Source organism: Coenobita brevimanus, chromosome 90, assembly GCF_032717465.1.
Source record: "Coenobita brevimanus isolate Jiangsu-jjx chromosome 90, ASM3271746v2, whole genome shotgun sequence".
Lineage (NCBI taxonomy): Eukaryota > Metazoa > Arthropoda > Malacostraca > Decapoda > Coenobitidae > Coenobita > Coenobita brevimanus.
The window spans coordinates 39,573,654-39,590,864 of NC_137043.1; the positions used below are offsets into that span (position 1 = coordinate 39,573,654).

The window sequence follows — 17,211 nt, forward strand, 5'->3', positions numbered from 1 at the left end:
GTAGCCATATGTATGGGACAAAATTGTCAATGTTGGATAAATTATGTCAAGATGTTGCCATGTGAGGTGGAGTTGCCAGATGAATAATGGCAAGTGTTCTGGCATGGTGGGCTTGGATTATGAGGTTGCCATAGGTGAAACATCGACAAGAAACTGACAGTGGGGTTGACATTCAGGAGTTGCCATAGTGAGGTTGGCATTTACAAGTTGCCACAGTGGGGTTGACTTAAAAGTTGACAGTGCAGTTAACATAAGAGTTGACATGCTTGGACTAAGAGTATGCGAGGTGAATGAGAGGTTGACAGTGGGGTTGACATGGTAAGAGTTGGCATAGTGGGGTTGCCGTAGAAGGCTTGGGTGGTTGCCATGCCCAAAATAGAGGTTTAAAGAGACCCTGTAGACGAAACTAAAGGGGCTAACCTCTTGTGGGGTGTGGGGGGGTTGGAGAGAGGGGGGGAGAGAAAGGTGAGAGGCTGGGGAGAGGTGGAGATGAGGGGAAAAGGAGGGAAATGAGGTTGAGTGGGGGGTGGAGAGGTTCAGAGGGTATGGGGCTGGAGGAGAGGGAGGGTTTAGTGGGTGAGGGAGAGGAGGAGGAGGGGCAGAGGGTGAGACAGAGAGAAGGGGTGAGAGAAATTACATCTTGTGGAGTTGGGATGGAGTTGAAAGGAAGAGGTGAAGGGAACTGTGGAATGGAGGAGGTTGTGAGGTGGAGAGGGAGACAAGAGGGAGCCAGGGAGGAAGAGGAAAGTGAGGTTGGTATGTGAGATGGAGGGAGGGAGGGAGGGTAGAGGTATGGGGTTGAGAAATGGAGGCAAAAACAGAAGCACTTACTCGTGACTTCCACTGTTCCTCCTGGTATGAAGTGGTACAGAAAAAAAAAAAAAAAGGCAGATGGTACAGTCAAGGTATTAGTGGTATTACGAGAATTTTGGGAGTATGGCAAGGAGTGGTATGGTGGTGACAAGGGACGGTGCAGAGGGAGGGCCTGGTATGACTGAAAGGGTCTGGTATGGTACTGTGGCTGGTATGGCAACAGGGACAGGTCTGGTATGGTGAAGGGGATGCTGCTGGTGTGGGGGGAAGGGTGGACTTGGGGTATAGTAGAGTGGTATGGCTGTGTAATGTGATGGCTGGTATACTCGTGTGTGTGTGTGTGTGTGTGTGTGTGTGTGTGTGTGTGTGTGTTCACGTTCAATACTAGCAAAAAACACTCTGAACCACCTTATATCTCCGCGGTTCACTCTCACTGTTTGGGTTCACTGGTTCACTTGGCCCCCGGGGGTTCACTGTCAAGGGGGAGGGGAGGGATGGTGGGCCTAATAATAGCAATAATAATAATACTCCTTTGGCTACACATGTACATATCACAAAGTAGGGCCCAGTGCCACTGGTCGGCCCTGTACGGTTGGCACGCTTAGGCGCACTGTAGGGGGACGTCGGCTGCCACAGGAGACGTCTAGGTGGCACGGTAGATGTCTAGGTGGCACTGGAGACGTCTAGGTGGCACGGTAGATGTCTAGGTGGCACTGCAGACGTCTATGCGGCACTAGACGTCTATGTAGCACATCTAGGTGGCACTGCAGACGTCTAGGCAGCATTGTAGACATCCTGGCAGAACTGCAGACGTCTTGGCTGCACTAGAAAAGACGTCTGGGTGGCACTGTAGTAAGACGCCTATGCGGCACTGTTGTAGACGTCTGGGCAGCACAGAAGTGGACATGTTAGGCGCACTGTAGCCAACCACACGTACAGGTATAGGGCTGTGGGGGTGCTGGCGCGGGCACGATGGGGGCGTAGTAGTAGCCGTTGCTGTAGATGACGGGGGGCGGGGGTGCTATGTGCACGTCGAAGGAGGGCGACGACGCAGACGACGATGACGACGCAGACGACGACGCGCCATCATCGTGCTGGTGGTGGTGCTTGGCGTAGAGGCGCTGCTGCTCACTGTAAAACACCTGACAGGCCAATTCGTCTATCAGGTTGAGGGTCTGCCTGCGCTCGTGGCCCATTAGGCAGACGGTGCTCTCGTCCACCACTCTGTGCAGGACCATTAAGTACTCGTAGCGAAGGGCCTCGTCAGCGCCTACGAAGTGGTTCCAGAGATACGCCTCCAGTTTGCTCTGCTGCTGGGCCACGTCGGGGAAGTCGATGAAGAACCTGGAACACATGTAGCGCTCCAGGGTCTTGATCTCCTCGGGTCTGGCGGGGTCGTAGTCCTTCACCAGCAGATTGCAGTACTTCAACAACCCCCCGCCCCGGATTTCCTCGGGGTTCTTGGTGGCGATCAGCTTCTTCTGCAGGTGGTACAGGGCTTCAGGAAAATCCCCGTAGACGCTCTCCCCCAGCACCGTCGGGTAGAAAGACTCGCTGATGGGCATCTCGGCACACTCGTAGAAGAGCAGCAGTGAGTCCAACACGATCTGGAACGAGTCTACGGAGAATTCAAACTGCCGCTTCATTGTGTCCACGAATTTGAGCTCCACGTTTCGCCCGCCGTGGTTGGAGAGAGAGATGAGGGACCAGCGATCAGAGTCATTCACTTTGACCATCTTGTTGACGTAGCCTTCCTTCATGCTGCACGAGGACATGCGTTTTCGACTCACCCCCTCCGGAAGGAAGTCTAGGAGCACGTCCAGGACGGCGTTCTTCACTTTGTCGTACGTACGTGCATTGCTCAGGTCCACGGCGAAGATGAGATCGAGGTCGTTGTAGGGAGTGTCGCTGTCCGTGGCTAGGATGTGCGAGGCTGCGCCCCCGTTGATTCTGATGTCCCGAACTGGTACATTTTCGGCGGCCAGCTGGGAGCGCACGGCACTTACAAGATCCCTAAGCCGTACTTCTAGGGTAGGGAAGTTGCCGCGTCCGTGTATGGCCACAACCTCGTGCAGGACGTCGTTCAGCTGTCGTACCTGGTCGTAGCTGAGCACTGAGAACCGTTGGTCATCCATGTTATCGCCCGCCACGACGACGCCTTCCATGGGGCCCAACACGCGGGGGCTCTGAGGGGCAGGAGAGAGAGGCAGTCAGACACACCCTCACCCCACGCTGGCCGCCGCTACACTGACTCCCGCCCCGCCCCGCCAGGCCAGCAGGTGGTGGAGTGTGTCGGCCCATGACGTCACACACCCTCCACCTCCTCCACCATACTCATACTAGTTCGCTCCGCTTACCACACTCACTCACTCACTCACTTCAATCCCTTGATCACTTACATTTCTTCAATACACACTACACCTCTCCCTCTCTCTCTCGATGCCTCTAGATCCTTCTTACACTATTACACCCTCCACCCCCCCCTCTCTCTCTCGATGTCTCTGGATACTTCTACGCTACTTCATTACCCCCTTCACTTACCCCTCACCCCTCCTTCTCCCCACCCCCCTCTCTCTCCCTCATTCCACTCACTTTCACACCAATCTACACCACTACATTCAATCTATTTCACACCATATCTGTCATACCACCACACTACTACGCTACTACTACTATCATCACAACTACTAGCATCACTACCACAACTGCCATCACAACCTTAGCTATCATCATCACCACAACCACAACTACCACCACCACAGCCACTGTAAGTACCTTAACTCTACCATCCAACCTACCACAATTACCACGATCAACTTCACACCTAACCACAACTACCACCATTACCAGTGTATATCACTACCAACATTCCTACCTACCTAATTACCTACGTACCTATCTATATCCTACCTACCTACCTACCCGCCTTTCTACATACCTGCCTACCTACCTCCTCACCCACCTACCTATATGCCTTAAGTATTTCTCCAGCCACTCACCCTTCCACCTACCTACCTACCTACCAACTCATTCTCACACCAACCTACCTACCTACCTACTTACTTACCCACCTACCGAGACAAAGAGACTGGGACTACTTACAAGCCAGCCCGAGAGACTACTGACCTACTTCCGACGGAGGCCAGGCTACGGGGGAAAGTTAGCCCAGTTGTACTTACACCTGCACCGCGCCTACTGACTCTGTGGTACTTACACTCTCACTCTTACTGGTACTTCCACTGACGTACTTACACTCTCACTCTTACTGGCACTTACACAACAGTACTTAGATGCTGCGTACATAAATAGAAAAACATACATACATACACATACATATATACACATATAGGTGAAAACGCGAGTACATGCACAGTAAACAGATGCTAATAAATCAATGCACACACACACACACACACACACACACAAAGGAAAAAGTCATGCTCACGTAATTAACACAAAGAAAATCTCACGCACACGTAAAATAAAAAATCACTCAAACGCATAATTATATAAAAGACAGAATATTACACACACACACACACACACACACACACACACACACACACACACACACACGCACGCACACAGAGCCACGCTAATATCCTTCTCGCGTGCGATAATACAGAAACAATAAACGGTGAAAAAAAAAGAACACAAGGCTTCATAGGTAACTCGCTGACCTTTCACAGGACAAAGTTATCGCCACTACAGCACCTTAGACGGCTAATAATAGAGAAACAAAAGATGAGGCGGCTACCGTAAACAAGGAGCGTAGTGGATGATGATGATGATGATGGTGATGGTGATGGTGGTGGTGGTTGGGTTGGGATAGGATGGGATGATGATGATGATGATGATGATGCTGGTGGTGGTGGTGGTGGTTATGATGATGATGATGATGATGATGATGATGATGATGATGATGATGGTGGTGGTGGTTGGGTTGGGATAGGATGGGATGATGATGATGATGATGATGGTGGTGGTGGTGGTTGGGATGATGATGATGATGATGATGATGATGATGATGATGATGGTGATGGGTGAGACAAGCATCGTAGATATTAAAATAAATGTATCGTAAATAAGAAAATAAATTGTAAACTGATGATATAAAAAGCCAGAAAAATGAAAAACGTCCATGGCTTTTAGAAATCACAATTCTGTATTGCACTTAATCCTCACCGAAGCGCTAATAATAGAGCTGTGTGTGTGTGTGTGTGTGTGTGTGTGTGTGTGTGTGTGTGTGTGTGTGTGTGTGTGTGTGTGTGTGTGAGAGAGAGAGAGAGATAACCTACTCCCCCTCCTCACACTATCACACCTCACTCTCATTTCCTCACCTCACCTACCTACCCTACCTTCACCTACATTAACCTAGCTAAATATAACCTAACTCAACCTAACCTAATCTAACTTAACCTATTCTACTAACCCAACTTCACCAAACATCACCTTCTATCATCCTCCTTTCCTCATCTCCCCTTCCCTTTCCCTCCTTTCTTTCCCCTCCCCTTCCCTTTCCCTCCTCTCTTACCCTTTCCCTCTTCCTCTCTCTTCCCTTTCCCTCCTCCTCTTTTCCACCTTACACTATTCTCATCTCTTTCCCTGCCTCACTTAAGTCTCCTCCCCTCCCCCTCTTCCTCTCTCCCCCCTCCCCTCCTCCTCCCTTACCATACTTCCAGCCAACACCGAGACAGCGTAAATAAAAGAAGAGGGTCCGAGAAATACTATAGCCGTACCTCAGCGCATCCTAGCTAGTGTTGAAAATGGGTTGGCGATGTGTGTGAAAGTGATGGAAAGAGGTGTACACGGAATATGTCTACAAACATACATACAAATATACATAAATACAGGCTCACACGATACAGTACACCTGGTTGTAACACTTGTACGCCCTCCAGTGATTACAGGTATACAATTTCACTGGCTATAATTACCTGCAAGTACTTGGACAAAGCACAAATGTCACCACGAGCACAGAGTAAGGTGATCGGGAAGCGGTCATTGAGATATTAGTTTAAATCTTTATTCCTCACGTATTGGTGAGTTTTGAGGGCTGTTTCCTTTACCATTAAACACTAGATACAATTTCAGTTTTTATTTTCACTTTCATTCATACTAGATTATTTTTTGATTATCCTAGACGCTAAAATTAAAATTCAATCCCTCCCCCCTCCCTCTTTCCTTTCCCTATAAACCAACTATCATAGGTATGGTTTTCGGAAGACGATGGCGTGGACAAGAGATCTGGTATGGTGAAGGGGATGGTGCTGGTGTGGTGGGGACTTGCGATATGGTAGTGTGACTCTATGACAAATATGGTGTGATAAGCTAATCTCATACAAACAACGATTTACAACCCCTCAATGAAGCTTTTATAACTACCAACACATTCTCATAATAATAAACATTCAATAATATGATGTTTACATTGCCTAGTACCAAGAATGTTGGGATGATCGCACCTGGCTTGCATCTAATCACTGCCTCTTACTACATATTACGTCTTACTGCATATATAATAACTTCTACCTGTGTTTATTTACTTCTGTTTTCTCCCGACGCCCCTTCTATGGTAAGATGTCAGGTGTGTGTGTGTGTGTGTGTGTGTGTGCGTGCGTGCGTGCGTGTGTGTGTGTGTGTGTGTGTGTGTGTGTGTGTGTGTGTGTGTGTGTGTGTGTGTGTGTGTGTGTGTGTGTGTGTGTGTGTGTGTGTGTGTGTGTGTGTGTGTGTGTGTGTGTGAGCTAGTCATTGCTATTGTTTACGTGCGTAGCCAATCTGACTAGTTTCGGGTGATGATTAATGATGTCACTATCTTCGCGTCCAGTCCTTGTGGACTTGAAGAAATTCAGTCCCTAACCAAGACGATGACAAAAGCCAATATAATTTAACTTCTCTTCCCCTCTTTTGGCTTCCCTTTCCTTCGCGTCTCGTCACGTCTCGTCCCTTCCCTTCTCTTCCCGACCCTTCCCTCCCCTCCCCTGCGTACACTGTCGCTGTCACATCCCAGTCCTACCTGGTTATGACTGCATTTGGCCCGTCCTGCCCCGGTGAGTCACCCACCTGGCCAACATTCCACCATCACCGCGTCACATCCCATAGCCTCTCTCGTCCCTTCTACTCTGTTTACTTATGTTTCCCTCATATTCTCTGTTTCCCTTCCGTTTCCATGCCTGTCTTGCCCCTGCCACTGTCTGTTTTCCTTCTGTCTCTATTTCCTCCTGCTTCCTTCAATTTTCTTCTGTTCCTTCTGTTTCCTTGCCTGTTTTGCCTCTACGACTGTCTATTCTGTTATGTCTTGTTCCTTCCACTCCCTGTTTCCTGGTCTGCCTTCCTCCACCACCCTCTGTTTCCTTGGCTGTCTTCTCTCACAACTCTGTTTCCTGCTGTTTCCTTGCCTGCCTTCTCCTACGACTCTGTCCCTCCGACCACCTCACTGGCTTTGCACACAGCACTCTTTTGTTTACCGTCCAAGCCACGATCCTTCCTTGTCCCCCCTTTATTTAACTTACATGCTAACCAATGCTCATTTAGCTAATTTTCACAGATAACTTACATACACACACACACACACACACACACACGTAATTATAAGTAAACAGAAGGCCATAGTAGTGGCTGGTTGCATAAATTAAGTCGCGTGGGTGAGTCAGGTGTGAGCAATACAGGTAAGGTATGATAATTACTTGGCCAGGTAACGCCAGGTGAGGAATACAAAGGACCCTATCACCATACAACTATAGTCCGTTTACTCTAACCTGACAAAAAAATATCCGTAACTCCTTTCAGCTCAGTTGATGGCCGAGTGTAGTCAAAATGGAGGGTTGATTGATGATGAGTTCATTTTCAACCTATGTCAATTTATTTTCCCTACCTCAGTGACAGAATAAGACAATACTATGGCTCTGCTTCCTTTTCCATGGCACTTCTTCGTGACCAGCATCATACTCTAGCCTTAATCTATTGTTGCATCTCAGGAATGATGATGAAGAGATTGTAATTTTCTCGCCTAATTAAAATAAAGAGTACAGTAATTACAGTGTACAGTACTACAGACTACAGTAGTACAAAGCCTCCCAGGTCACTGAGAATGCAGGTCGTAAAGCCTCACATACGCTGAATCAAATCGTCTGGAGTTGAGAATAGACGTAAATGCGACATCGTAGAGAAAATGAGAGAGAGAAGTGAGACAAATGTGAGCGAGGAGTGAAAGTGAGGAATGAGAGATAGAGACAGCTAGACAGACATACATACTGACATAGATAGATATAGATTAGTGGAGAGAGAGAGAGAGAGAGAGAGAGAGAGAGAGAGAGAGAGAGAGAGAGAGAGAGAGAGAGAGAGAGAGAGAGAGCATGACGAAATAGTTGCAACCCTCACAACAGAGCAGGTACACACACACACACACACACACACACACACACACACACAGTACCTACAGTACCCGCAACCTGTTAAAACCTGTTCAAGCCGCTCACACACACAGACAAATCGATACCGGTATAGCCTACATAAAATCAGAGAGAGAGAGAGAGTAACGTACTGCAACGAAATAAATCACTCAAGGTCACACTGAAGGGTGATTGTGGTACTTGCGGTGGTAGTTGTGGTGGGTATGGTGGCAGTTGTGGTAGTGGTGGATGTAGTTGTGGCAGTTGTTGTTGTTGTTGTGGTGGTGGTGGTGGTGTGGTGGTGTCAGTAGTAGTAGTAGTAGCAGTGTTGGTGGTGGTGGTGTTGTTGCAGTAGTAGTAATAGCAGTTGTAGCAGTAGTAGTAGTGGTAGTAGTAGAAGTAGTAGTAGTAGTTGTAGTGGCAGAAGTAGTAGTAGTAGTAGTAGTAATAGTAGTAGTAGTAGCAGTCCCGGTGTGGTAGCAAAATGAGGTAGCAACAGAGGACTGCCCTGGACTACGGTAGGCTACTGGAAAAACTGGGTCTGCCTAGGGGACTGAGAGAGAGAGAAAGAGAGAGAGAGAGAGAGAGAGAGAGAGAGAGAGAGAGAGAAAGGGGGGGGATTAAAAACAAAAGAGGAGGAAGGAAGGAAAGAGTGAAGGATGGAAAGAAGGAAGAAAGGAATATAAGGATGGGAAGGAGGGATAGGAGGGAGGCTGGTACTGAGGTAGGTAGGGAAGGAGGGAGGGAGGAAAATTGGGAAAGGTAAGGGAGGGAGGGGAAGGGAGAGAAGAGGGGGGAGGAGGGAAGAAGTAGGAGTTAGAGGAGGGAGGATGTAAGGTAAATGGGTAAGGTAGACTGTGAGAAGGAAGGAAGGAAGGAAGGAGAGAAGGAAGGAAGGAAGGAGAGATAATATGGAAGGAGAAGGAATGAAAATAGTAAATCAAGACAAAAAAAGTAACAGGAGAGGATTAAGGGGAGGAATGTGAGAGAGGGGAGGGGAAGGGGAGGGGGAAGATTTGGGGTGAAGGGGGAGAGGGAGGGAGAGGAGCTAAAAGTACTAATGCATCTTCCACTCTCCACCTACACCAAACATACTTACACACACGTACATACATATACATACACACATACATATATAACGTACATACATTTACACATACTTATTTTCCTAGTGATCTATATACAAAACTTATCATTTTCAACAAACACATACATACATACACAGAAATAAGTATACATAAATCATCTATATTCATGCCCATCAGTAATATAAATCCATGCATACATAAAGATACACACAATTTGCATACAGTACTCACTGCTGTTCTCACACACACACACACACACACACACACACACACACACACACACACACAAACACATTCTTTCATACATACATTCATAAACAAACCACAAACACACTCACATGTTATTCTCCTACACACACACACACACACACACACACACACACACACACACACACACACACACCACTAATACCATCCCAGCGCACAATGATACAGGCCTAACATGTATTCAGTATGGACGGTGTGGTATTAGCGCCCAAGCCGTGATATGTGAAGGTGTTTGACGTAATCTCTGGCGAGGGCGCTAATACCACAGGGAAATAACTGTCTGGTCTATGTACACGGTAGGTCTATCCATTCATCCATGTATACATAAATATACCTACCTACCTACCTACCTACCTACCCACCCATCCACCCACCTACCTACCTACATACATGCATACATAAATACGTACAAAAACACATACACACGCAAATATACACACACGCATGAGGCATCTTTAATCTTACATCCATTCATTCCTACATACATACATTCATATACACATACATAAGTCTCCCATAACACACACACACACAGACACACACAGTACTGACAAAGAACGGGAAGGAAATGGAAGAGAAGAGGTGAGGAGAAGAGAAGAGAAGAGAGGTGAGGAGAGGAGGAGAAGAGAAGAGAGGAGAGGAGAGGAGAGGAGGGGGGAGGAGTGGAGAGGAGAGGAGAGAAGAGGAGGGGGGAGGAGTGGAGAGGAGAGGAGAGGAGAGGAGGGGGGAGGAGTGGAGAGGAGAGGAGAGGAGGGGGGAGGAGAGGAGGGGGGAGGAGTGGAGAGGAGAGGAGAGGAGAGGAGGGGGGAGGAGTGGAGAGGAGAGGAGAGGAGAGGAGGGGGGAGGAGTGGAGAGGAGAGGAAAGTAGAGAGGAGAGGAAAGAAGAGAAGAGAAGAGGGGAGAGGAGAGGAGAGGAAAGTAGAGAGGAGAGGAAAGAAGAGAAGAGGGGAGGGGAGAGGAGAGGAGAGGAAAGAAGAGAAGAGAGGAGAGGAGAGGAGAGGGAAAGGAAAGAGAGGACAAGAAAGTGGAATGGAAGTGAAATAATGGGAAGAAATGAGAGAGAAAAAACTACGAGATACAAAGATCATTCAGACATGGAGGCCCTGTGAAGCGATATGACCTTAGCAGTAATGAAAGATGGTAGAATGGAAGACAAGGGGAGGGGAAGGAAGGAAGGAGGGAAGGAAGGAAGGAAGGAAGGAAAGGGAAGGGAAAGGAAGAGATGACAAAGGAAGGAAAGGAAGGAAGGAAGGAAGGAAGGATGGAAGGAAGGAAGAGAAGGAAGGAAGGAAGAGAAGGAAGGATGGAAGGAAGGAAGAGAAGGAGAGGAAGGGAAGGGAAAGGAGACAGACCAACATTTCTCCTCTTCCCTCCCTCCTTCCCTCCCCTCCCCCTCCCCGTGAAGGTCGCCAGTCTAACGGAAGAGGGAGGGGGAGGGGAAGGGAGGGAGGTAGGAAAGCGAAAGTGAGGAGGAAGGGAAGGAATGTGAAAGAGAGAGAGAGAGAGAGAGAGAGAGAGAGAGAGAGAGAGAGAGAGAGAGAAATATGGACCTCTCGATCATATATCATCATAAATTAGTTTACATTCCAAAACCAAAAATTAAATAAAATATAGAATTGATTACATATTATATTATTCGTTTATCACATTTATATAAATTATAATTATTTTGGTGAGGAATTTAGGAAGGACATGGAAAAGAAGGAATGTGTGTGTGTGTGTGTGTGTGTGTGTGTGTGTGTGTGTGTGTGTGTGTGTGTGTGTGTGTGTGTGTGTGTGAGAGAGAGAGAGAGAGAGAGAGAGAGAGAGAGAGAGAGAGAGAGAGAGAGAGAGAGAGGAACAAGGAAGTGAAGAGAGAAAGAGGGGGCGTGAGAAGAGGAAAAGCAAAAAAGAGGATATGAAAGAGGAAGAGAGAAGTATTTTAAATATTTACAAAAAAGGAAGAACCCAAGGCAGACATCCCCCAAACTTGTCCAATACAAAGAAAGTTAAATTTAAAAATAATAAAAATATCCGTTCCGTTCGAAATACCTGGTCACATTATGTTTAAAGATCCCCCCCCCTCTATTTACCTACCTCTATCTATCTATCCATATTTCTATCTATCTCATCAGCATCACCATTACTACAAAACTCTCTCTCTCTCTCTCTCTCTCTGGAGGTCGTAGGCAGTGGGAAAAGACATACGAAAGACAGATGCAGAGTTGACCAGGTGTGAATTAGAGTAAAGAAAGGAGAAAGGAAGGAGGGGGTGTGAGGGAAGAGGACGAGGAAGGGAGGAAGGAAGAGGAAAAGAGAATAAAAGGGCGAAGGGGATAGAATACTGGAAGAAGAAGGAAGAGGAAGAAGAACTGAGAAAGATGAAAGAGGAAGTGGGCGAGGATGGGAGGAAGATGTGAAAGAAGAGGATATGGAAGAGGAGAAAAGAGGATGGATGAGGACAGGGAAGGGAGGAAAGAGAAGGGAAGAGGGTGGAGGGAGAGGTGAAGGGAAGAAAGAGGAGTATGAGGTATGGGGAAATGGGTGAAGGGAGAGAAAAAGGAAAGAATGGGAAACGAAATGGGGAATCAGAAGAAAGATGAAGAGCCGTGAGAAAATGAGAGAGGAGAGGTAAGCCAGAGGAAGGAAGAGGAGCCACTGAAGGAAAAGGATTGAGAAGAGGGGAAGGAAGAGGAAGAGGTGGGGGTGAAAGGAGAAAGGCATGACGAGGAAAATATAGAGGTATGAGAGTGAGGAACGAGGTGAAAGGAAGAGGGAAGGCAAAAACTTAGGAAGAGAGAGAGGTGAAGAAGAGGAGAGAAGGAAGAGGAAAGAAGGCTGGAAGAGGAAGAAGAGGAAGGGAAAAGAAGACATGTAAGGGGAGAGTCGAGGAAGAAGAAAGAGGAAGGAACCAAAGCAGACGATGATGGGTGAAAGAAGGGTGAAAAAAGCGAGCTGGGAAGAACGGAAAGAAAGAATAATGGAAATGGAGAAAGAAGAGGTGTGAGGAAGAGGAAGAGGAGTGTGAGAATGAGGGAAGAGGGGTATGGAAGGGGAAGAGACGTGAGAGTGAGGGAAGAGGGGTAAAGAAGAGTGAGAGTGAGGGAAAAGGGGTAAGGAAGAGTGAGAGTGAGGGAAGTGAGGTAGGGAAGAGGTGTCTAATAAAAAGACGAGAGGATGATCACCTGTGTAAAGTTCAAGGGAGGGGAGGACCCGCTAGGATACCCCCTACCCCCCTCCCTACCCTTCCCCTACCTCCCTCCTCAATCCCTCTCCCCTCTCCTTTCATCACCCCTTCCCTTCCCTTCCTTCACTCTTTCACCAAACCTCCTTCCCCTCTTTCTCTTCCCTTTTTCCTTTCCCTTCTCCCTATTCCCTTTCTCATTCCCTCACATTCAACCCTCCCCTCACCCTCACCTCTTCATCCAGCCCTTTCTCCATACTCTTTCCCATTTCTCCTTCCCCTCACTCACCTCCCCCTCCCCTCTTATCCCTTTACCCACCCCCTTTCCTTCCTCCACTTACCTCCTCCCATCCCCTCCATTCCTTTCATCATACCCCTTCCCCTACTTCCTCCACCTTCATCCCCTCCCCACACCCACACACTCATTTTCCCTCACCTCTCACGTCCTCCCCGAAGTAGGTAGAAATGTAGGTAGGCAGAGCTAAGGTAGGTTGGTAGGTAGGTAGGTAAGTAGGTGGGCAGAGCTAAGGTAGGTATGTATATAGGTAGGTAGGTGGTAGGCAAGGAAGCAGGAGGCAGGTAGGTAAAAAGTAGGTAGCTATGGAGGGAAGGAAGGTAGAGGGGATGCACCAGAGAGAGAGAGAGAGAGAGAGAGAGAGAGACACACACACACACACACACACACACAGCACAGTGGGTCTCATAAACGGGTTCCCTAGCTTATGTGCAGAATGTGACGGGTACGAAGAGTGAACAATGAAAAGTGTGTGTGTGTGTGTGTGTGTGTGTGTGTGTGTGTGTGTGTGTGTGTGTGTGTGAGAGTGATTGGTGTTGAGTGTGTGTGTGAGTGAGTGAGTGATTGGTGTTGAGTGCGTGAGTGAGTGAGTGAGTGAGAGCGAGTGTGTGATATAAACAATGGAGGCTGTCATGTCAAAGAGCACGTGACTCAAGGCAGACAGGCAGGCAGAAGAATGTGCCAGTATAAAGGTAGGCAGGAAGGTAGGCAGGAAGGCAGGCAGAATGTAAGCAGGTTGGCAGGTAGGTAAAGTGGTCTGTAGGTTGGTAGGTAAGTAGAATGTAAGCACGTAGGTAGGCAGACAGGTAGGTAATGAAGTCTGTAGGTAGGTAGGTAGGTAGGTAGGAATGCAGGAAGGTTGGCAGAGGTGAAAGGTATGTACGTGAGAAAGCAGGAAGGCAGGTAGGTAAGCAGGTAGGTTTGGTGGGAAAGCAGGAAGAGTAGGTGGAAGGTAGGCAGGTTGTGTGTGTGTGTGTGTGTGTGTTTGTGTGTGTGTGTGTGTGTGTGTGTGTGTGTGTGTGTGTGTGTGTGTGTGTGTGTGTGTGTGTGTGTGTGTGTGTGTGTGTGATTATACCAAAGGAAGAGTAGCCTGTCCCCGTCTCTCCCCCTCCCCTCTCTCTCTCTCTCTCTCTCTTCCTGTCTCACTCTCCCTTTCTCCCTGTCGACTCTCACTCTCCCTGAATCAACAAAGGAAGATAAAGAAAGAGAAAGTACACCTCCTTGCACAATGTACGAGAGGAAGAGTAGTCTGTCCTGTCTCACTCTCCCTCTCTCTCTCTCCCTGAACCAACTGAGGGAGAGAGAAAGAGAGAGTGACCTGAGCACTTTCCTTGCCCCCCTGCTCTCACTCTCTTTGGTCCCCCCTCCCCCCTCCTTTCCTCTCCTTGTTTCACCCTCTCTATACGAAACACACACACACACACACACACACACACACACACACACACACACACACACACACACAAGGGGGGGGGTGTCACGGCAGAACTCTCCTTGCCTTCCTTCCCACGCCCACCTCAGGTATGCGGCCTTGGGTGTGGGTGAGCGGCAGTCAGTACAGTGGCCAGAGACAGAGACAGACAACGTGACAGGCAGACAGACAGATAGATACACACAGAAATCAAGCACACACAGACAATAGCCAGGTATTAAAAAGCAGTCTTATCCACGTGACAAGTACACACACACACACACACACACACACACACACACACACACACACACACACACACACACACACACACACACAATAGGGCAAGTATTAAAAAAGAATCTTATCCACGCGACAAGCAGGCAGACAGACAGACACTCGTACACAGAGAAATCAGGTACACACACACACACACACGCACACACAACAGGGAAGGTATTAAAACGGAATCTTATCCACGTGACAAGTAGGCACAGACACAACATAAAACACACGCACATACTCACAAAACACACACACACACACACACAACAGGGACGGTATTAAAACGGAATCTTATCCACGGGACAAGCAGGCAGACACACACAACATTAACACACGCACATAATCACAATACACACACACACACACACACACACACACACACACACACTGCCCTACTATTCACCTGACTTTACTGAAATCCTGAACACAGACACACAAACAAACAAACAATGCTGAAGACATCAACACCTGCCAGAGAACAGTAGCGAAGACTATTGCTACAAGAAAGCGAGTATAAGAAGCTGGTAAGTGAAGGTAACCAAACGACTGACGGCCATGAGTACAGCGGCGATGGTGATGATGATGATTAGGGTGAATGTGACAGCAGCTGAACTCTCTTAAATGGAGTGGTAGGGCAGTATTAAGTGTGGCAATGACAGGTAAAGAAGTATTAGGTGACAGCCCCTTATACTGCCCACTGACTTTCCTAACACCTTACACCTTATACCGGCACGAATATAAGGCACATAATGTATAAAATGACCCATACAGGTGAGGCTTCTGCGCAGTAGTTAGTATCACACAGGATGGGAGTTGGTAAGGGAGAAGGTACATAGGGGTAGATAGGGAGGATATTGGAAAGGGTAGGGATGGGAGAGAAATGGCAGATAGTGAGGAGGGTGGAGGGCTATCTGGTGGCCGGGTGGGTATGGCACTGGTCTCACGTTCACAGGGTGCTCTGGAGTGGGTTCGAGCACCACTAACTGTCCATAACAATCAGATAATCCTACCTGTCTACAATTAGTACCCTATGTGCCTTGCTTCTACCTTATCCTCTTCTTAACATCCTTACTTCTGAGTGAACATGGGTGGGTGGGTGTACATGGGTGGGAGGGTGTAACTGGTTGGGTGGGTAGGTGAGAAAGAGGGTGTAGGTGGGTGGGTAAGTGGGTGTAGATGGGTGGGTGGGAGGGTGTAGGTGTGTGGGTGGCTGTAGGCGTCTAATAACTCAAATTCAAATAGTTTACCTCACAAAAGCCTCTAAACTATCATCTATGACTATCTTCTATTTCATTTACCATTTTTTCCAAGTTTCTTCTCTGCCTAACAATCATCCTATTAAAAATGTTGGCAGGAAAGGAGGGGGGAGACGGAAGGAAGGGAAAGAAGGAAGGAGGGATGGAAAAGGAAGAGGGAAGGAAGGAAGGAATGAGGGAAGAGAACAGGGATGGAGAGGGGAAGAAGAAAAGAGAGAAGGCAGAGGGAAGGAGGAGAGAGGGAATGAAGGGGAAGGAGGGAAAAGGTAAGAAGGAGGGGGAAAGGAAGGGTAGGAGAGGGGGAGGAGGAAGAGAGAGAGAGGGGGAGAAGGAAGGGAAAAGGGAAAGCACATACAGACAGACACACAGATATAGGAAAAAAAAAGAGAAAAAAGCACTCAGAATGCGCATACATCCGCCAGTGAAGGAACCGGATCCGGATGAGTGAGGAAATTGTGGAATTCGTAGGATCCGGTTCCGCTCCCAAATTTAATCAACTGTTCCTTGATCCACGGCCAACACTTCCACAAACTTTTATTGAAACTCACTAAGAACTTTTGGAGATACCGTGTGGACAAAGAGGCAGACAGACAAACACGGGTGATAACATAACCCACACACATAGATATACAAGCATAGAGACAGACAGACAGACAGATGGATGGATGGAGAGAGAGAGAAAGAGAGAGAGAGAGAGAGAGAGTAGGGGGAGAGGACCCAGGAAGCAGGAGATAAACCTACTTATACTATCTCTTGATGAGTCCTTATCTCTCTCTCTCTCTCTCTCTCTCTCTCTCTCTCTCTCTCTCTCTCTCTCTCTCTCACTTGCAATGGGTCACGTGTTAGTTCGAGGTTATTCACTGTATTGAATTTCACTTGTTCTCTCTCTCTCTCTCTCTCTCTCACACACACACAAAGTGGTGGAGAAGTGGACTGCTGTTCCCAAGGTCGCAGGTTCAAGCCCCAGCTGTGGCACCCGTCTCCTTAACACCTTGCATCAGGTGACTTATTTTTCATTTCACTACAGCGTTTTAGTTCAAGTGGAAAGAAGGAGGAGGAGGAGGAGGAGGAGGAGGAGGAGGAGGAGAGAGAGAGAGAGAGAGGAAGACAGGTTGTCCTTGTGGAGGGAGTCGTAGCGTCCTGAATTCTCTCCTCCCTCCCTCCATTTGTACCTCTCTCTCTCTCTCTCTCTCTCTCGTAGCATCCTGAGTTCTCTCCTCCCTCCTTCGATTTCTCTCTCTC

At 47.9% G+C, this 17,211-nt stretch overlaps 1 protein-coding gene across 1 annotated transcript; it reads right to left on the minus strand.

The window, feature by feature from the left end:
- Nucleotides 1–1,721: 1,721 nt before the first annotated feature.
- On the minus strand, nucleotides 1,722–2,978 carry LOC145411525 (terminal nucleotidyltransferase 5C). Its single transcript, XM_080281536.1, has one exon. It carries the CDS (start codon nucleotides 2,976–2,978, stop codon nucleotides 1,722–1,724), a length of 1,257 nt encoding a protein of 418 aa, XP_080137662.1.
- Nucleotides 2,979–17,211: the final 14,233 nt, after the last annotated feature.

Coding starts and splice junctions, on each gene's coding strand:
- LOC145411525 (XM_080281536.1), bottom strand. CDS start 2,978: ATGGAAGGCGTCGTCGTGGCGGGCGATAACATGGATGACCAACGGTTC.